At 47.7% G+C, this 21910-nt stretch overlaps 1 protein-coding gene across 1 annotated transcript in view; it reads left to right on the top strand.

The window, feature by feature from the left end:
* The window catches only part of RFWD3 (ring finger and WD repeat domain 3), a 162950-nt gene that overhangs the window by 82647 nt on the left and 58393 nt on the right, over positions 1 to 21910 (top strand). The window contains exon 8 of the mRNA XM_085637103.1: positions 15625 to 15853. Within this exon, the coding sequence (XP_085493229.1) occupies positions 15625 to 15853 (229 nt within the window). The remainder of the gene's footprint in view (positions 1 to 15624; positions 15854 to 21910) is intronic.

Below are 21910 nucleotides of genomic sequence, written 5' to 3'. Positions count from 1 at the left end.
AATGATGCTGGCAGAATAGCTTAGTATTTGGCACCCTGCCTTACTATCTGCCATATTGACCATGGGTCGTTTTTTAGCCGGGACCTCTTAGAGATTTCCTCAGATTGCTTGTTCTCATAGTGCCTTAGCTGATTTAAAAAAATAAGAAACTATGGACAATAGACCCAGTTGTTGAGCATCTATTCCGTGTGGGTAGCCGCATTATCCTAGATGGTAGAGATCACATCCTCAGAGGAACAAACTGCATTCCTCTTAATGTTTCTCAGATTGTTAGCCACTGCCTGAATATACTGATGTATATTTGAACCAACACACACACACACACACACACACACACACACACTCACTCACTCACTCACTCACTCACTCACTCACTCACTCACAAGATCTTTTCACAGAAATTGAAGCTCTTGACCAGATCAGTTGGAAACAGGATACCCTACCAGTCTGTTTATAAATCAGTCCTCTATCCCTTTTTCTGGCTCCAGTGTCGAGTTGGTGCCAGTTCCTTTCAGTGTTTCGGTGTCCGAAATTCATCACTAAATGGAGACTATTTACAGATAATGTAAATTACCTAATCTACAACCTAGAGAGTGTGGTATCCTTTGGATTTCCTTCCTGATGTTCTTCGTGGGACACATTGCGTTTGCCAACATGATTAAGTTATCAAGAGTGTTGCCTTTCTTACAATGTATGCCTTTTGAAATACCTGCAGGCTGCAGCTGGCTTTATTATTACTATACAACACTTGTAAAGCGCATAGCTACCCATGGGCATCTTCACGCAGCATTAGAAGGATTTTTGTGCTGCTGTTGCGCCTACCTAAGGGGAGTGCTGCATGATTGCACTGTCCACTCTTAGATTATCTTTGGAGCTAGGTATGTATACGTCTTACCAGATATTGTTGCCTTTTATACTGCGCCCCAGTAATATTATATAGCTCCTTAGTAGTCTACTACTGGGCATGACCTGGTCACACAGCTGGTGAAGCGATTGATGACTGCACTTCTTGCTGGTCACAGCAGTGCTGTCAAATGAACGACCACGCTCACCTGTTCATGCCATGCACCAGATATGGATTCCAATGACAAATTTCCCTCCGCATATTTACACATGTTCTCTCTCTTACTCGTACGAGAAACCACACTTCATCTTCTTATACCTGCCTTCTTGGGAGACCTTACTTGCAGATGTGCTGAGTCACAGACTCTGGGAAAGCTATAGAAGCAAAATAGGTTCTGAAGGACTACAGAGTTCAGCTGTCATAGAATATTTGTAACCCACACTCCATAATTTAAATCAGGGTTACAGCCAGATTCGGTAGGTAGGGCTTGGCTTCCTGAGGAAACCGGTGGTACCTATTAATGTAGTCTTCAGGCACATATTTATGGGACATCTAATAGATTGATCCCTTCGAAGCTGGGAATGCCGCTCCTTCATTAACGTTTCTTAGAACACTTTGGGTTTGAATAATTCATGATAAAAGTGTAGAAGGGGAGTATATACATTCAATGCTTATGCAGAAGATTAATTTAAACCTTGGTGAACGCAACAACTTTGAATTGTTCATACATGCTGTGAGATCATCCAGGAACATTGGAGGTAGCCTGCCTCCACACACTGATGACGTGGGTGAAAACTCCATCAATGAAATTGTGCTGATAGTAGTGACCTCAATCAAGAAAAGAGTAACCTACCAGCATGCATGTCTCTGTGAGCAGCATCTTGTCTGAGCCTTTCTTCACTCTATCCTGGAGTTCTGACATAGGCCTGACCCTCAATTAGCGAGACTTCTGATCTGCATAAGTGGATATCAGCAGTGAACATTCTGAGATTCAATGACATTTTGCTCCTGTACAGCACTGCGCTGCCTTTTGGGTAGGTCGTTAGGTTGCGCTGTAGAAATACCATATACATAAATACGTACATACATAGCCATGAGAAAGGAGAAAAGGTGGGTTGAACATTTTGGATAGAGCACTAAATATGCTTGAATTTCCTTTTCATTAGTTAGTTACTTGAAGTATATGACCATTGCTCGATTCTTAATTTTCCTTGCCAGTGTGCCTTGCAGATTTATCTTCTGTGGAGCATTGCTTCTAGATTTCCAATCAACCGAATACTGTGGTGTGTGTGTTTTTTTTTTTTTTAATTCTTTTTATTGACAATAACAATCAACGATACAAATATCACAAGCAATGCAGATTGTAAATCACGATAAACATTTACGTAGTACACTTGGGCAACTTCTCTTAAGAACACTCCCATAGGTAAAGTCGATACCAGCTTTCAGGCTTCCGATCCCTCAGGGGGAAAGTGCGATGGTAATCTAGGTGGGGCACAGATCTCCCCCCGTATGCGTTCCATTTATCCTATACTTGCATCCATTTTCTCGGGCACCCCCTGGACATGTATACTGTTTTCTCCCTGAACATGCACCAATCCATATCTTTCTTCCAATCCTGCACCTTCAAGACATCTTGCACTCTCCATTTCCTTGCTATGTTTCTCTTTGCGACCATCTGGCCCAATGTCACCCATGTCCTCTCTTTACTACCCAAGTCTGTTGGTTCCCATATATTCAGTATACAACGTTTGGTTTCAGGTGCTATTTCACCACCCAGTTCCTCCCCCATACACCGGCGACGTCATTCCAGTATTTTTGTATATATGGGCATTCCCATATAATAGGGAGAAATGTGCCCGCCCGGCCACACTGTCTCCTACAACTGGGTTCCTCTACATATCCCATCTTGACCAGGGCGGGTTCAGTGACATAGACTCTGTGCAATATTTTTAGCTGCACCAGTTTAAATTTAGAGGAGATTGCAACCTCCCTTGGTGATGCCTGTGCGTCTTGCCAATCCTCCTCCTCCAGCTCTGGGAAATCCCTTTCGGCACGGAGTTGCGAGAGGGGATCAGGTGAATGATTAATTAATTTCAGGTAGGTCAGTGAAATCGCCTTTTTTGGTATGTAGCCATCTAGCAGCCTATCTTCAAGTGGCGAGGCCTCTGGAGGGGTAACTCCACCTGGGAATCACTGTCTGTAAGGCATGCCTTATCTGTAAATACCGAAGTCTTTCCGCTTCACCCAATTCGTACTCTTACTGCAAAGTCTCGAAGGGCAACACCTCCCCTTTTTTCCCAGAGATCCCCCACCCGTGATATCCCGATGGTATCCCACTTATCAAAACCCTTCGTTCTCCAGAGGGAGCCCAGTTTTTCTGTATCCCACAGTGGGGTGGCCTATGTAACGGTATTTGTCCATCCCATACTTCTGTGCACTGTATGCCAAACCTGGACTAAATGCTTTGTGGGGCCAGTCAGGTTGAGTTTCGCCGGTCTAGAGTATAATGCCCGTGTGTGATTACTTTCCGGGCAAGAGGCATTTATCCATAGCATACCCCGGGTCATGCTGAGGCCGGTATACACAGTGGTTGATGGCCATTAACTGCGCCGCCCAATAATATTTTTTAATATTCGGTAAGCCTATTCCCCCGGCATACCAACTTTTGACCAGTTTTGGGAATGCAATTTTCGGTGGACTGTTACCCCATAACCAAGTTCTCTGCGCACGTACTACCAATCTAAAGTATGCTGCCGGGACCATTTCAGGTGAATTATGGAGGGCATACAGAAAACGAAGTAGCGACATCATTTTAAAAAGTGACGCCCTACCTAGTAGCGACAGTGGAAGAATCTAACCGTGTTCCACACTGTGTCTCAGTCGTCGTAGCGGCGACAACAAGTTGGATGCATAGTATAATTTGGGGTCCTTAGTGATGAACAGACTAGGTTTTTTAAACCCATCTATGGCTATCACCATCTTGCAATCTTTGGGTAAGGGGGTGGGTTTCCACGGAGTACAAACAAGAGTGATTTCGACCAGTTGATTGTGTAACCTGAGTAGGTACCAAAATTAGTAAAGATGTTTAATACCCTTCACAGGGATCTCCCTGGAGAGGCTAGGTACAGTAGGATGTTGTCTGCATAGAGTGAGATACGGTCCTCCCACTCCTATGTCCAACGTAATCCCCGTATTATAGGATCTATACGGATCCAGAGCAAACAAGAACGGGGACAATGGGCAGCCCTGTCGGGTCCCTCTATGGAGGTGAAAGATGGCCGATGTTGCATTATTAACTACAACTGTTGCAAGGGGATGCACGTACAGGAGACGCACCCAACCAATCAATACAGGTCCGAACACAAATCTCTCCAGTACAGTGAAGAGATAAGACCACTCAATAGTATCAAATGCCATGGTGGCGTCCAAGGACACCACCACAGTATCCTCTCTTATAGTGTTCACCTGCCCCATCACCCCATGTGAACTCCGCAAATTTTAAGGATGTATTTCTGACCGGCATAAAGCCCGATTGGTCTGCATGCACCAATCCGGCAATTATCTGGACCAGTCGGGTTGCCAGAACTTTGGTCAAAATTTTAACCTCTGCATTTAAAAGCGATATTGGTCAATATGATGTGCATTTATTCCTAGGCTTACCGTCCTTATGTATCACTACCAGGGTGGCTATTCTCTGGTCGTGCGGAAGGAACCCCTTCTCAAGGCTTTCCTCATACATTCTCTTAAGATGGGGGGTGATTTTATCTGGCCGCAGCTTGTTGAGCTCGGTCGGGAGCCCATTTGGGCCTATTGCCTTCTCCGATTGGAGGGCATGTATAGCCATTGCTATTTCATCTTGTGCTAGGTCTGCAGCTAATTGTCCTTTTTCCTCTTCCGCCAACACCAGTAGATGCATTTCTGACAGTAATTCCCTCGCCTCTCTGTCCTGCCTAGTGATCTTAGAGGTATAGAGCTGCTCATAATAATGGGCAAATTCGTCTGCGATATCCTGTGTCTGTAAGACACTTGCCATCTTCTGTTTGGATCTCCGTCACCAGCCAGTTTGCCATTTCCCTCTTGACCAACCACGCAGCAGTTTTCATGCCTTGTCACCCAGCTCATATACTCGCCCTAATTTGTGATTGTGCAATGTGTTTGCTATGTTGCTCGCTTAGTATCTATACTCTTCTTTCTTGAGGTTAAGCAAGTGGGTCTCATTCCCCATGTCTGATGTAGTAAGTTCACTCTCCAGCTTCAGTATCTCTTCCTCTAGCCTTAACAATTCAGCATTCTTTTCCTTTTTTTCACTCGCTATCTGACAATCACATGGCACCGGATCACCCTTTTAAAGGCTTCCCAAAGGACCTGCACGGATTCGACCGACCCTTCATTCTCGCCAAAATAATGTTCAATTTCTTTAGTGATCTTGTGTTTGATTTTGGGAGTTCGGAGATGCCAGGGGTGTATAGGTGCCAATCTAGTACCCTTCCCCCTACCGACCACTACCTTCATCCATACGGGGAAATGATCCGATATTCCCTTAGCTAAGTCTATGAAGTGTTGGAGTGTCAGCTGGGATTGTCCTATGTCCCTGGGTGGATAACAGTCTAGGCGTCCCGACATTACTGAGTTGTCCTCCCCCTATTAGCAATTTGCCGTTGGGAAACATTAGCATGATATTTCCCACATCTGAGTGTTGCTTCCTGCAAACCTGGAGGTGCATGAATCGATATTGGGGTCAGTACTTCCCCCTTCCCAAATTACATACACTGCTGCGTATCTCCCCAGGTTGTCGGCGCATATGCGATCTATGTTCATGGGGAAGGTCCTTCTCTTTAAAATACCCACACCTCTCGATCCTGTGGTGAATCCTGAATGCACCACAAGTTGATAGCCCCATCTAGCTAAGGCCTTGCACATATTTCCTATGTGGTGCGTCTCCTGTAGCAGCAACACCTCAGGGGAGTAGCGCTTAATAAACTGCAATATAATCCCCCTTTTAAGATTGTCTCGCAATCCATTTACGTTCCAGGACAGGAGCCTGAACCCTTTCTCACCTGTGGTGCCCATAGATCCGCGCTCTACTCATGCCCAAGTGTAATAATGGAGTTCCTTTCCTACAACGAGTGTGTCCAACCACAGGGGGGTGGCGGATGATGTTCGTATCCAAAGTCCTGTCCCCGCCCCATTGTCCCATTTGTGTCCATACTCGTCAAGTGTGAATCTGTACCAAAATAACAGCGCAACAATAAAACCACCCCCATTACCCCTCTCCCTGCTCCCCTGCACTCTGGGTGTAGAACTGCCCAAATCCCCAACTGTGCCTGTTGCCCCATGTACAACTAACTAAGAGTAATGTTAGGGGGTAGCCTCCGGGCCGGTCTCCCTGGTTCCCGCCCATCAATCAATATCTCAACATGCTTACAACACATATATGTTCTGATATAGCCAAATCACTTGGCGTTCTCTTTTCGGGCCAGTTCATCAGGGGTGTCAAACGTGCTCGTCCGTCAGCCTCAGACTCTTTTGGAGATGAGATGAATAACATTGGGTATCTGATATCTTTTTCTCTCAGTTGCCTCTTGACTTCCAGAAATGTTCTTCTTTTCCTCTGCACTGTTATTGTAAAGTCAGGGTAAAAGGTGATCTTGCTTTTTTCGTATTTAATCAGCGGAGCCGTTTGGGCAGTCTGCAAGACGACGTCTCTGTCCCTGAAGTTCAACAGCCTCACCAGTAGGGGCCTAGGTGGGGCTCCCGGTTTTGGCCTGCCTCTGGAAACTCTGTGCGCTCTTTCAACTGTGAAGAATGCTGACAGGGATTTTGGTTTTAAATAGTCGCAGCTGAGGGTCTCAAAGAGGTCGACCGCAGGTCTTTCTGCTTTCTCAGGTACTCCAAGTATCCTGATGTTATTTCGTCGGGCACGTCCTTCATAGTCGTCCAGTTGTCTCTCAATTTTTTTGGCTGGCCACCTGGTGTTCCTTGATATCTCGTTGGATCTGGGTTGCCTCAACACTTATCTCTGCTGTAACCACCACCATATTATTGACTTTTTCGCTAATGTTGTGCATGTCCGCCCTTATTCGTGTAACCTCCGCCGTGATGAAGTCCATTGTAGTTTCAAGAGCTGTGCGAATTCCCATTATTGCCTCGATTATATCTTTTAGTGATGGATCTCCACGGTCGGGTCTCTGTGCCGTTTCATCCCCACCCATACCTGAGGTGTCTGATTCAGGCCGCTTTTGCATGGTGAACGTGCCTAGTTTGGTTTGGAGGGCGCCCTTGGCTCCTTTACCGCTCGACATAGTGACCAGTTACTGGGCAATCGGGCGCGACCCCACCACCGCGGAAGCGTTCTCACTCTTCGCCCGGACTCTATATAGTATGCGTGTTCTGGTTTTCAGGCCCGGAGCTTCTCCCACCTTGCACAATTCAGGCCCTCACACAGCCTTGGGCTGGGTCAGTGTTTCGTCGCCGTCCAGCAATGCAATCAGCCCTATGCTAGGGTATCTCGCACTCGCAGCCCACCATGCTTGTGTGCGAAAATTTGCCTTGGGTAGCTGAAGGCCAGGTGGTGCCCACTGCGTTCCAGTGTTCCAGTGTATCACTGTCCGTTTTATGGACTTCCCGCCCTACACACCACTTAATCGGCACCTTCGTGGTAATTTGTGGCATCCAGTCGTCACCGCTTATTGTTTCCCCACAATCTCCCCAGTCATTCACTGTGGGGGGCTTAGTCACGCTACAGTGCTGATCCGTGCAATGGAGACCAGAGCAGTGCGCAGTCACGACCAGGTGATTATCGCCAGGCCAGGCGACCTTTCAAATAATGGGGGCAGCTGTTTTTGTGTTCCCCCAACACGAGGAGCCCCACCTCATTCCACCGACTAACAATCCTCTGCCACTTCGCGTCCCATTGTCAGCGCCATCTTGCCTCATGGGAAGCTTTCACCATTAAGGGCTCTTCGGCACAGGCTTGCTGTTACGACCTTGGTTTCATCCGCCTGTAATGCCCGCCGTCCTGCTTCCCCATTTGCTGTATTTTGCAACCCCGGCAAGCACTTACTAGGGGCTGTGTTGTGGGTACTGTGATGACCACTGGTAATTCCAGCGACCGCAGGCCTCGGACGATGTGCCGTGCACGGGGCTGCCGCTGTTCTTCTTTTCCTTTGTGTTGGAGCGGCTTCCGTCCCGGTCCGAGTCGCACCGTTGCTCCCTTCCTGATCAGCAGTAGGTGAGCCATCCTTTCGCCCTCACCGGGGCACACGAGCCACCGGAACCCTGGCATCTGTGATAGGGCGCAGCAGTCACTAGAGCCCGAGGCTCCACCTCATTCCAGGCCGCACTTCCGGTTCGGACGGGCAACAGACGATGGCGACCCCCAGGTTAGAGCAGTATTTTCCGCAGCATTCCGGTGGTAAGTGAGATCGATCCGACATGTGAGAGCAGATCATTGAGTGGATTAATTACGGGCAGAAGTCCAGGGAGACACGGAGCCTCGCAGAGTTGCGGCCATTACGCTCGGCGCCGAAGCCATGCCCCCCACATTGTTCTGTGTTGCTGTGCAACATTCTGTTGTACATGACTTATAATCAGTTCATTCTTGTAAACACAACATTGAAACCTGGCCACTGAACTGGATGCTTAATTCCATACCATTCTCTTCTCTAAATATACGCTACCTGTCCCGCGTGTTAGGTTTTGTGTATTTTGCACTTTTTTGCTAGTTTGATGTATTGTATGCTCCACTTCATTAAGCATGTTGTGACTTACCATATCTTGCTAATTAGTGACTTTGCCATTGCTTCTTTCATGGCCTCAGTGTTTGATTTGCTCCTGGCCATTGGGGTGATTATTTGTGGCCTCCTGTCTCTGCTGCAAATTGGTGCTTTTGCTCCTGCTTTCTGCTCCCCTATATGATAGTTTGTGGATTGTTCTTGTCCCATTTTGCATACTCATACCTGCAGTTGACTAGATTCGCCCATGGGAATTGTCGCCTTGTAGGAAGCTGGCTCTGTATATAGTATACCATTAAATGGTTATATTGTGCACAGAATCCAGAGATTCCCCCAGAAGTGTACAGGGTTCAATGTAAACCCAAAGTGCTCTATTTGTGGTAGTGTGGGTGAGCAGCCTTAGGCCTAACACAGAGGAGTATAAGGTATTTGTTATGCACACAGTGATCAATAAATGACACACGACTCAAAGAACCACACCAATTTTAGAGAAATTCGCTTGTTTCAAGATTTATTTTAAGACCAAGATGTTCACAAAAAGTTAAGTACGTTTTTCAGGAAAATTCTTTTTGACTCAAAAGTGGACACTTAGTGCAATTTGTAAGCTTTGCAATGTTAATCTATAGAGGAAAAATAAGAATGCAGTTTTTATAGGTAAATACTCAACTTACAGATTCAGTCTTCAGGGTCTTTGGTCAACACCAGGCAAGGTTCAAATCCATTTTAAGAGTGCACCACCTGCTAAGTATAAGGGCGGCCACAATGCAGCACCAAACTTACACCCTCAGCAGCACAGGGGTGGCTGGGTGCAGCGTGCCAACACAGTGACGGGTGCCCAATGCAATTCAATGCTGGAGATCAAACTTGAAGAAAGGCTGCAGGCTCAGGCCAGGAGGCCGGACGAAGAAAACCTACAGCTGCCAAGGTCAGTAGATATGCTAGGGGGACGTAGGGACACAGTCAATCAGGATCCACAAGGTCCAGGGGCTTTGGGTGCAAGGGTGTCCTTGGGTGTCAGAAAACCGCTTACCGGGCAGGTCATGGTCAAGAGGAGTCTTTAAGTTGAGACTGCTGGTGTCGAGAAGGAGTCCAGCAGAGTTCCGCCCCCGATAGGCTCTTGCTCAGAAACGCTGGGGAATCTTCACAGGACGGGATGGCCACTTTGACTCGGGCTGTGTGCATCGGGTGCAGAGGCGGATCCGGAGGTAAGTTTGCGGTTTCCCAGGGCTGAGTTATTGTTTCTTTGTAGATTTTTTCTTCTGGACAGGTCCGCTTTCCACTGGAAATTTAGAGTCTTTATCGAAGAAAGGCAGTCCTCCCAGGGCTTTGGAGGTCACTGGGCCTGCAGGATGAGTCCTTTTTGTAGCAGAGGCGATAGGTGGCCTGCAGGGTTGACGCATAGTCAGTTGCTGGTCCTGCTTCTCTTCTGCTGGTGCAGCTTTTCAAGTGTCCAGGCTTCTTAGGTCAGTCATCTGACCTCCGAGTTTGGAGAGCCACCTAAATACTAGATATAGGACCATTACAGCTGAGTAACAGGTACATACCAATGGGTTCCTTACCTGGGGTGTCAACCACCCCTGAGGGAGGGGGGCAAAGCCCTAGCCCTAATTGGAGATGTTTCACAATTCTTCAAAATTGTGGACACTGACAAATGTGCTTTTTTTGCCTCCTGCACCTGAGGGGTTCAGTTGACGAGGGGGGTTGGGGGATCACACCTCCTATACTTCCTAAGTGTTCCTGCCGGGTCTCCCGCCAAAAGTGATTGGATTGAACCAGGAGCTGCAGTCGGCTGCCATCAGCAGAGGCAGGGGTCGCATTACAAAGGTGGCAGGCCTTTGAAACTTCCATCTCGAGCACTGTGTCCATCCTGGGGGAGGAGGTGTGACAGCTCCGCCCAGGATGTGCTTTGTTTCTGGCAAAAGAGAGCAGAGGCTCTTGACCCAGGGGTCCAGAAACCTGTCTGATGGTGGCAGACTGCCTCAAGCCAGTCAGAGACCACACCAGGGTTAGTAGATTTTCAGGGGCACCTCTGAGGTGCCCTTTGGGTACATGCTTTAATAAATCCTACACTGGCATCAGTTGTTTGGTACCAAACGCTCCTTGATTCAGTGAAGCCATCATGGTGCTGTGGAACTCAAGTTGTTGAGTTTCCAGCCCATGCACTCCCTATGGCTTCTCTGGCACTTACAATATTAAGGAATAGACTTAAATATTATAGAGGCATATCTGCTCATGAGATATAGTGCACCCTGCCTTAGGGCTTGTAATGCCTGCCATAGGGGGTGACTTACCTACACCTTAGGCAGTGCTGGTTGGCATAGCACACGGTCAGTGTGCCATGTTGACTTTGTTTTCCACTGCATCAGGGCATGCAAGCTGCAATGGCATCGTCTTGGTGAGGGGTGCCTAGGGGACCTTGTCCATTTCCCATGCCCTAGGTACTAAGGGTTATATGTAGGTAGCTAAATACCGGTCGGTAACGGCCAAAAATCGGTAATTTTCCCGTTACCGACTGGTATTTAGCCCTTTCTAATGTAGGAGGCAGGTTTTAAGGAATCAGTAAAATACCGAATCCTTATTTTAAGGAATCGGTAAAATACCGAATCCTTAAAAGCTATGTAGGAGGAACTCAAGTGAGTGCATTTTTGCATTCAGGATTCGTTATTTACCACCAACTAGAAGTTGGTGGTAAATACCGAATAACTTTAAAAAAGCAATAATTTGGTTTTTTCAAGGTGCCATGTGGCAGACATACATGCCCTTAGGGCATGTATGTGTGCCACATGTGCACACATGCACGATTCAGGGGTGCAACAGGGTGTCAACCTTGAATATGCTCCCCCTATTACCGATTCGGTATTTACCGAATCGGTAATAGTGAATGGCTTCCCATTCATTCTTATGGGCCTCCAGGCCCATAGGAATGAATGGGAAGGTGATTCCTTATTACCGAATCTGTATTACCGATTCAGTAATAACGAATATTACCGATTCGGTCTATTTTACCAAATTTTTTGCTACATATGAAATACCAATTCCTAAATACCGAATCGGTAAAATTCGGTATTTAGGAATCGGTATTTCATATTTACCTACATCGGGCCCCAAGTGTACTATTTACTAGTGACTTACAGGGAGCTGAAGTTGCCAATTGTGGAACAATTTTAATGAAGAAGCACTGGCACAGGAACCTGATGGGAAGGGTCCCTGTGCACTACAATCAAAATCGCATCATTTTCCAGGCAAAAAGTGGGGGGGCTAACCATGTCAAAACACGCACTTACTCACACACCTCTTCTGGCATTTTCATACTGGTTGATATATGGCACGCCATGTTGGCTCACACATTAGATGAACAATTTACCTTGTTTGTTTGATTTAGCGTCTGAACACTGGTTTGTTAGTTCCACAAACCTAAATTTGCAGTAGAGGCTTTGTCCTTTTCTTTGGCTCTTCTAAATACTGATGATCTTTTTTACCTATTGGTTTTTTCACTTGATTGGGGTTTGGTAGATTTGCCCTCTGTAAGAAAGTGGCTCTGTATATACTGTTCCCAAATAGGTACAGTGTGCACAGAGTCCACAGTCCCCAGAGGTTTGGCAGAGGCTAAAGTTAGATATAACCTTACTCTCTAAAGTGGAAGCTTGGTCAAGCAGTAAGGCAGTATCAGTGGACAGTGTAAAGCATTTGTTGTACACACTCAGTCAGCAAATGATCTTACACACTCAAGAACTGAACTTTAGGCCAATGGTTTGTATATAAAAATATAAAGTAGTTTTATTTTAGAACCAATAATAGGTATCAAAATATACTTTCTCAGAATGAGATGCTTTAGTTAAATACTTTTCAATAGGCAATAGACTTTTTAATGCAATAGTTAGTTGTTGCAATAGGCAACACAATTTCAAACACAATAATACATTGAGCTCAATGAGAATTTCTAGTTAAATGCAATTGATTCCTTTTTGGATTACTTTTCTTACCACAGGAATAGATCCTAGATTCTGTCCTGGGACATCTCCTGTAAACAGTTGAGTAAAAACGTTTTGGTTACAGTTGTGATTTTTAAGCAATATTATTGTATTTTAAAAGTTGACACGTAGAAACTTTTTCACATAGAATCACCAATGTTATCCTATGGGAGGAAATTCACTTAGCAGGTAAGTGGGGTTATTGTTACTTTTTCTAACTCGGTGTTGGATCCTGGATCCAGCACTGGTGCAGTGCATCTCCTGTAAACAGTTGAAAGAATGTGTTTTTGGTATACAGGCGATTTTTAACGAATATTTGTAAGTTTGCAAAATCGACACTTGAAAGAATTTTTGGCAAAAACCAGGCAATGTTATCCTCTGGAGGAAAATCAAGTTAGCGGAAAGTACGGTTGTAATCACTTTGCAGGGTCAGTACTGGGCATCAAGATCCAGCACTGGGATCTCTCCTGATAACAGGTGAGTAAATTAGTTTTCATAATTTGGCTGATTTTGTATGAATGTTTTAAAGTTTCAAAACTCGACAGAAGAATTTCCAAGTGAAACCAGTCAATGTTACCCTATGGAAGAAAAGTGAGTTATCGGCTTTTGGGTAAGTACTCAACTGGCAGAGTTAAGTTTGTGGGCATATACTCAGGGGTCTCCCAGGGTCCGGTAAGTACAGTTTGGCATAAACTCAGGGGTCTCCCAGGGTTAGGTAAGTACAGTTGTAACACCCTCAGCGGCACAGGGGCAGCTGAGTGCAGAGTGAGTTAGACCCAATGTTATCCTATGGGAGGCAGGGGGCCTTTGGTTGGTGGCTGCTGGCTAGCAGGTCATGCAGCTGTGGGAGCTGGGATCCTGGTCACTTGCTCAGGGCAAATGGGGAAGTAGATTAGAGTAGAGGTTGCACTGCCAGGGGCACTCGGGCGGCTGGGTGCAGGGTGCTTTTGAGGCGTCGGGTGCTCAATGGATTTCAATGGAGAATCTCAAGAACGAACAAAGGCTGCAAGCTCGGGGACTTCGAGAGGTAAGTTGGGTAGTTAGAGGATAGGTAGGCACCCAGGAGTTGGGCACAGGGGGCCGCAGGGCACCGGGTGCAGGGGTGCCTTTTGGCGTTGGGAAATCTTACCCTTAGCTGGTCGCGGTTGGAGGGGTCCCTGGTTCTGAGGCTGCAGGCGTCGTCAGGAGCGTCGAGGTGGGTCCTTGGGTGCTGGATTCAGGGTCACAGTCGCCGGGGGGGGACGTCCTCGTGGTCTTTGTTCACTCCAGGCCAGGCTTGACAGGTGCAGAATGTGTAGGGTTCCTGGCTGATGCCCGGAGCTTGTTACTTGCTTTGAGCAGTGCCATTGCTCGTGGGAGTCCCAGGTAGTTAGTCACAAGGCAGTCGGGGACGCCGGGGTTTAGCAGGCGCAGGTTCGAGGGTCGACAGGCCTGTAGGGCTGGTGCCAAATCAGTTGGTGTCTTCCTCTTGTTAGCAGCTGCACGGCAGGTCTTCTTTTTTCTTGTTCTTCTTTCTTGTTTCGGAATCTGGATCTGAGGAAGGAAGGTTCAGGGTGCCCCATAATACTAAATTTAGGGGTGTCACAGGTAGGTAAAGGGCAGGGACCAATGGGTCCCTTCCCTGGGGTGGGTACACCCCCTATGCTGCCACTCTCCTGTGGGAGGGGGAAAGTAGCCTAGTCCTGATTGGGCAGGTCTTCCCATCTTAAAGATGGCGAGAGCCCGGAGATGTGCTTCACCTCGCCTCCCCCACCAAGGGGTGGGGTTGGCAGAGGCTTGCGCACCCCGTTTCCTCCCTTGGATTTCACGCCAGTCTTCCCACCAGAGTGGGGGTCAGAACCGGTGGGGGCCAGTTGCTGAGTACAGCAAGTGGCCTGGAGAAGCTCACAAAGGCGGAATGCCTTTGAAGCTTCCCCTGCCCATCCTGGGGGAGGAGACCTAGCACCTCGCCCAGGATGTGCATTGTTGCAGGCCCAGGAGAGCGATGGCTCTCTACCCAGGGGTCCAGCAACATGTCTGCTGTGTGGCAGCCTATGCAGCCCCTCGGACAAGACGTGGATTGTAGGTTAGGTTCAGGGGGCATCTCTAAGATGCCCTCTGTCGTGCATTGTACATTAAATCCCACACTGGCATCAGTGCGGGTTTAATGTTTTGAGAAGTTTGATACCAAACTTCTCAGTCTTGAGTGTTGCCATCATTGTGCTGTGGAGTTTGTGTTAACGACCTCCCAGCACCATATACTCCTAATGGCAGCACTGCACTTACAGTGCCCAGGAATGGACCTGGGTACTGTAGGGGCACAGGGCTTGTGCACCTGTGCCCACACCACTGGCATAGGGCTCCCAGCTAGAGGGGGTGACTAAGGTATGCCAGGGCAGTGTATGTTGTGGGCATGGCACACAGGGATGTGTGCCATGTCGACTCTGTTTTGTTCTGCACCAAGACACTCAGCCTGCAAAGGCAGTGTGTGTGTCAGGGTACAGGGCCTCTAAGGGTGGCACAATAAGTGCTGCAGCCCTTAGGGGCCGTCTCTGGTCACAGTGCCCTGGGTACCTATGGTACCATTTACCAGGGGCTGACATGTGACCAGAGATGCCAATTGGGTTTAGGCTGTTAGGCAGTTTTAGGGAAGGAACACAGGCCCTGGGCACCTGATTGGCAGGAGCCCAGGGCACACCAAGTCAAAGAGCATCAGTATTCTGGCAACAGAAAAAGAAAAAAGGGGGAGGTGGGGGTTACTGCAACAGAAAGCCACTTTCTCACACCCTTTTCATCTTCTGTTCTGTTGCCTTGCTGTTCCCTCTCCAATTGTTTGCTCTGATATGTAACTGCTTTCAACTCTTAGCGTTAATTGACCACCTCTATCACTCCTTTTTTTTTTTAATGGCTTTGTACAGAATTGTCCTTCCCCAAAATATTTTATCTTTTCAGTCTGTTCTATTACTTTCCTTGCTTTTGTGATTAGTTAAAATTTACGTAGTTTCAAAGCGGTATATCTCCTGACATGAGAAATGGTTTTGACAAACTGGGAAAACTCCAGACATCTAAAATGGAGCATTTTCTGTTTTTGAAGGAACTTCGAACTTTAATGGCCCAACACAGCACAAGCTCCAGCCAGCAACCCAGCAGCTCCCGTGTTGGTGTTTTCAGCTCCTTGTCATCTTCGCAGAGTCAGCACAAATACAATTTTGAGAAGGCTATCCTCATTTCACAGACTGGTAACTGCCGTGTCATGTCCTACTCGGACCGTCTAAGCTGCCTTGCTGTGTCTCAGCCGTCACCTCAAGCCACACTTATGCCTGGTATGTCGTCTGCCGATATCTTGATGAAGGATATGCATTTTTGCAAGGGGCATGGAAATTCGTATGGGATTAAAAAGATTTGTACCCTAAATTAATTTTTTGCTTCAGTTTTCAATGAAATTCAGATCATTGACTCCAGTGGTGCTTACTGACTGACTTATCTGTATTGATATACAGCATAGCCTGACTTGCTCAGATTTATTTAACCTATCATGACAGAAGGTCCAGTATCAACAGTGAAAACTTATGTTTTGTTCATTGAGAATGTGTTTTTTCCAGTGAAAAGATAATTGATCACATATGGAGATGAACTGACAGAGTATTTTTCTCTTGTAGCAGATCACAAGTCAGGAGAAGCTAGCTTCTCTTATTCCTATATCTTTGTATGTTGTGATGTGATAGAGAACACAGCCTTTTAAAAGTCCTTCAGTGCGATCGCAAGTTACCTGAACAGGACAATCCGTTAAAAACTCACTCTGCTTTTTCTCTAGCATGCTAGGTTTTAATGTTCTAATTACTTCTTCACCATGATGGGGCATTTGACCGGTAAAGTGTTTTGGGAATTCAAGACTGACCATGTCATCTGTTAACAAGGAGGGCACGGGCGCTGATAGGGCATGAGGGTCATCTCCAATGAAAAATAACCTGACAGCTGAAAGAAAGTGCCACCTATTGTCATGGTCACTCCAACATTTTGCCACTGGTACTGATGTTTTTCAAATGATGTGCACTGGGTCCCTGTTAACCAGGCCCCAGTGTGAGAGCTCTTTCCCTAAAACAAGGTAAAATTGTAAAACAATAGGCACACACTTTTGCACCCGTGCAAGTCCCAAGTAAGTGGTACCCCTAGAACCTAGGGCATGGGCACTAAAGAGGGTCTGTAGAGGGCTGCAGCATATGCCACTTAAAGGGACCCCCATACAAAGTGCATGCAGGCTTACATTGCAGACTGCCAGACATGGTGCAAACCATGTTTGAAAACATAACATGGCACACATACTGTATGCTATGCTAAAGGCCCTGCATGTGATATATGTAAGTTAACCCTTCAGCAGCCCTTGTAGCTACAAGGCAGGATGCATTCTATTACATGCGAGGGCATATCTGAATGGACAGCTATGCCTCTGTGCTGACTAGTTTAATTGCTAGACGGTACAAGTGAACAGGGAAGCCATCTTAAACATTTATACGTACTGAGCACTGGTCATTAAGAGTTCCCCAGCTACATGATGGCTTTACTGAAACCTAAGGTGTTTGGTATCAAACACCTTGTCTTAATAAATCTTTATTGTTGCCAGTACAAGATTTATTTTGGCATGCACCCAAAGGGCATCTTAGTGGTGCCCTCTGAAAACCTACCCCTATCTAGTGTGCTGGCTGGCTGGCTGGTATTGACCAGCCTGCCACCAAGGACGAGTTTCTGACCCCCTGCAGGTAAGAGCCCACACTCTTCAAGGCAAGAAACAATACCTGATCTGGAGGAAGGTGGTCACACTTCCACCAGCAGGATGGCTAGTGTTTTAGCACATCAAGGCCAGGGGCTTCAAAGTCCCTGCCACCTTTGATATGCAACCCCAGCTTCTCTCAGACCTGGGAGATGTCACTGACCACCCTGAGGCCCATTTGAAACCAGGACAGGTGGGAAATTGGCTGTGCCAGTAGTCATGTTTCACTACCAAGCTAGTCACGCCCCTTAAGGTGGGCTGCTGGATGTGCTCCATACAAGAAGGGTTCTACCATCTTGTTTTTGGTGTAATTAGGAACTCTGGGACAGGGTTATGCCCACTCCCCACTGGAAGTGGTAGTCTATGTGGTGTAGTGACTCCAGGGTTAAGTAGCCCATTGGCTACTACCCTTAACTCCCTTTAGCCCCCTAAAATGTAGTATTTAGGTGGGCCTCTGACACCATGAACTCGGATTCGACTGACTAAAGAAGAAGGGGACAATAAAGAGCCGAAGACTCTAACTGTAGACTAGCTGCGGCTCGGCGCTAAACCCTGCCTCCCTGCTCCTGTCCCGGCAATTGCAAAGACCCGATCAGTCCTGCAGCTGTGCATTCTCCCAGAGCCTTGGTGGGCTGCCAGCACTTTGCCAACCAGCCAGCTTCTCCCTTGGAGCCACTTCCCTGCAGGCACCGGCTGCAAAGTGCGGTATGCACTCTTCTGACCACCGAGGCAACAGCCGTCCAGGAAGAGGTCACCATGCTTCAGGATGTCCGATCCGTCTCCCTGGCATGGTTGGAGACCCCGGGAGCTGCCATACACCAATACCCGGGGTGCCAGAGCACTGGTAGCAGCCAGGGCTTGTTCAGTGTCCAGCCCGGACTCCAACTCCACCAAGACGTACTTCCAAACGTGGGACGTTTGCATCAGAGAGGCCATCGTCGAGAGTGGCCCTGTTCTGTCCTCATCTCCAGGTCGACCTAAAAAGTGAGAGCCTGCAACGTTAACGATCCGCCAGACAAAACACCTCTGCACTAGGCCTGGGCGTCAAATTCTGATCTGCTTGTGGAGTTTGTGGAACTTTCTCTCCTCCTTGTAGCACGCAGAGTTCCGAAAAACTCAGCTGATCAAAGTTTTTTCCTCGCTTGCCAACCTTAAGTTGGCAAGCGAGGAAAATCTTACTCCAGACCACCTTCTAGTGAGATTTCTCAATGCGGGCAGCTGCGGATGGCCGCTTCCGCTCACGTTGAGAGACCTTCCGTTCAGGTTGAGAGAGCTGCACCTTGAGTGGACTATCTTCTAGAGCAACAGAAAGAAGCAAAGCCCTCTTGCGCTGCGCATGGTACTGTTTTCGCTGATTTTTCTAGCGCAGGACAAACACCCGGCTCAAAAAAATCGGTGTGAACCGGAAGATCTAACTCACTCTGCCACTTGCAGAACTAGGCATATCGCGGTGAAGTTTTTTGTTCCCTACGCAGAACTATGCCCAGGTCTATTCTACACCCACAGCTAGAGCCTACTGACTGTGCATCCTTGCTTCAGAGACCCTTGAGCTGAGCCCTTCTTTGGGTTCTGCTGGACTGGTCCCTCAGGCCCCACTTGCAGCCTTCTTGTTACGAGTTTCCCCATTACCTCTAGCAGTAGTGTTCAAGGCTACCCTTGTAACCAGCACCTCTGCCCTGAACACGCCAGGGCAGTTAAACCGAAACTACTGGCGATTCTAAGGACCTTAGCACCTACTTACCTTAAGTCCAGAAGATCAACCCTGTAACTCGACTGCAAGTATATCTATGCAGTGCATGTTTCTCCTATAGAATAACATTACAATGTTCGAGGTGCATGCCTTAAATCTGACAGCTGTGGTTTAAATTATAGAAAAATCCCGGCTCAGCCAGACTCCGTTTTACTTCACCGGCTTGGTCGTCCACGGAAGGAAAAACTCAGAGGCCACCTCCTATGTAGCCACTGTGAGGGGGGGGGGAATAACTTTGCCAAATTTATGGAAATTTCAGATAACCTGCCAAATCTGGTGAATTCCCTAATCAAGGGGTCAACGTTTTGACGTACTTCTTACTGAGAGATTAAAGTGCTGCACACCCTAATACAACTACCTTCTTATGCCAACTGTGCCCAAAAATGTAATGTTGCCTCTTACTAGGTATAAAGTGCTTACAGTGCTTCAAATGTGACTCTCCCTGTCCCAGGTGAAGTATCTATTTAATGGGGGTCACTACCTTCAAATTGTTTAAATAAATGTTACAGCGCTGCTATCTAACATGTTTAATTAATTTTGGGTGAGCTTTTATATATCGCCAACATCACCCGAAGGGACAGGAGCGCTTTATATTACTACGATTTACTACACAATATATTGCCTTTCACAAAAAAACAACTCATAACACTTTTACTTTTTTTTAGGTCTCGCTTGAGTCAGCGCGCACGCGCTGCTCGGAGAGACTTTAGTAGGTGAGTTTTCAAAGTGCTGCTGGCTTGCAACAAGCTTGCGTTCATGCGAGCATATACGCGCAAACCGCCAGCCTTCAGCGCCATCTGTCTTTCCTCTTGCTTGCTCCCTGCCTCTGCCCCTCCCCCTGCTGCTGCGCGCGCATTCCTAGCGTGCTTTAGCACGTCATCGCGATCACTTTCGCTTTCAGAGTGATCGCGATGACTTTTACTTTTACGGCCGCGCGGCCAATGCTGGTTGGGATAGCGCCTTATCGCCTGGCATTAGCTCAACATCAAGGCTCTCAAGATGTCTTTCTGGAATGCACATTTCCAATCTGTTCCCCTGGGTTTATTTTTCAATCCCGCCCTCCCCTACCCCAGGCTTCCTATCAAGTGCTGTACACTGCGATGGGTCACTGTGGCGTATTTCAAGTAAACATATTTTTTGACAGTCTTTCTCCTTTTACGGATCGCCCGGGGATTTGGCGCTACATTCAGTGGCTATGCCGTCGGGGCCTTCCCGGGCTGGGCGCCCTTTCTTCTGCTTGTGTTTTTATTATCGTCTGGATTTATGGCTCTGGGTCATCATAATTCACAGCCTGGTACATCCTTTGTTGCTGCGGAGAGGAGATTAACGGGGGAGCCCGGCCTGGGAACATTTGATCACAGCGCCTACTGAGCAGCGCGCCTTTGTCGTCCCTAAACCCGGCATCGTTCTAAAGCGCCTGCTCCTGTGCCCACACCATTGGCATAAGGCACCCAGCTAGAGAGGTGGCTGATGTATGCCATGGCAGTGTAGGTGATGGGCATGGCACACAGGAATGTGTGCCATGTCGACTTTGTTTTGTCTTGCACCCAGACACCCAGCCTGCAAAGGCAGTGTGTGTGAGTAAAGGTACAGGGCCTCTAAGGGTGGCACAATGAGTGCTGCAGCCCTTAGAGGCCTTCCCTGGTCACAAGGCCCTGGGTACCTAGGGTACCATTCACCATGGGCTGACATGTGGCCAGGGTTTGCCAATTTGGGTTTTGTGTGTTTTAGGGAAGGAACATAGGCCCTGGGCACCTGATTGGCAGGAGGCCAGGGCACACTCAGTCAAAGTACATTCAGCAATTCAGCAAAAAGTGGGGGCATACCATGCAAGAAAGATGGCACTTTCTCACAATACATGCCACAGGTCGCGGCGGAGCATTGGTTAGCTGACCCTGTCCCTCTAGAAGTCATGATTTATGCTGAGATACAACCCAGAGACCAAACGCTCACAACACTCACAGGTACGATAGCGGTCTGGCATCGCATTCTGGAGTTGCACGTAGATGCGGTGCTCTATTCACCCTTACTCCCCCTGGTGTACCACCCACTCTTACCATTATTGCAGGAGCTGGGATTTCGCAAATTGCTCACACGACTAAATATTACAACGTGAGGGGATCTGTACACTAATGGGACGTTTAAATCACAGGAGCAACTGTTTCTTGACGCTCGGCCATCCCCTCTGGACAGATTTCTTTACTTAAGGCTCAGGCGGGGGGTGAAGCACATTTCCCCAGACTTCCCTCGGGAGCCCCCCACACTTGCCCCACTGCACATGGTTTTGCAAGCTACATCACCGGGACATGTGGTCTCCATACTCTATCATACCATCCAGGCTCCACGTGACACAGCCCCTTGTCCCTCCCATACACAGTGGCACTCAGAACTAGGATTAGAACTCACGGATGACCAGTGGGAATATTGTTGCCTACAGACTAAGCAAGTCTTGGCCAGTAGCAGGCTCTGTATAACACATTATACATTTTTACACACTCTATTACACCCCAGTTAAAATGTATAAATACAAATTCGAAGGAGCCAATTGTGACCGATGCAGATGCCCAGGAGGAGATTTTTTTCATCTGGCCTGGGAATGTTCAGTGGTACAGGAGTATTGGGGACAGGTTTTTGGGGCCTTAACACAGATGACAGCCCTTCTCTGGAGGTCGCTCCACTGACTGCACTATTGGGCCACACTGCACTGGTGGCGAAGCCCCACCGTCGATTCGTATCACTTGCACTGCTGATGGCTAAGCGTTGTCGCCTGCAGATGGGGCAGGGGCAGGGCGCCAAAGTTTAAGGACTGGCTATCCGATTTAACATACTGTCAAGAAATACTGTGCACTTATGCTGAGCTGC

Source organism: Triturus cristatus, chromosome 12, assembly GCF_964204655.1.
Source record: "Triturus cristatus chromosome 12, aTriCri1.1, whole genome shotgun sequence".
In the NCBI taxonomy this organism is placed as follows: Eukaryota; Metazoa; Chordata; class Amphibia; order Caudata; family Salamandridae; genus Triturus; species Triturus cristatus.
The sequence above is the reverse complement of the archived record's forward strand: the minus strand, read 5'-3'. Positions and strand labels throughout refer to the sequence as shown.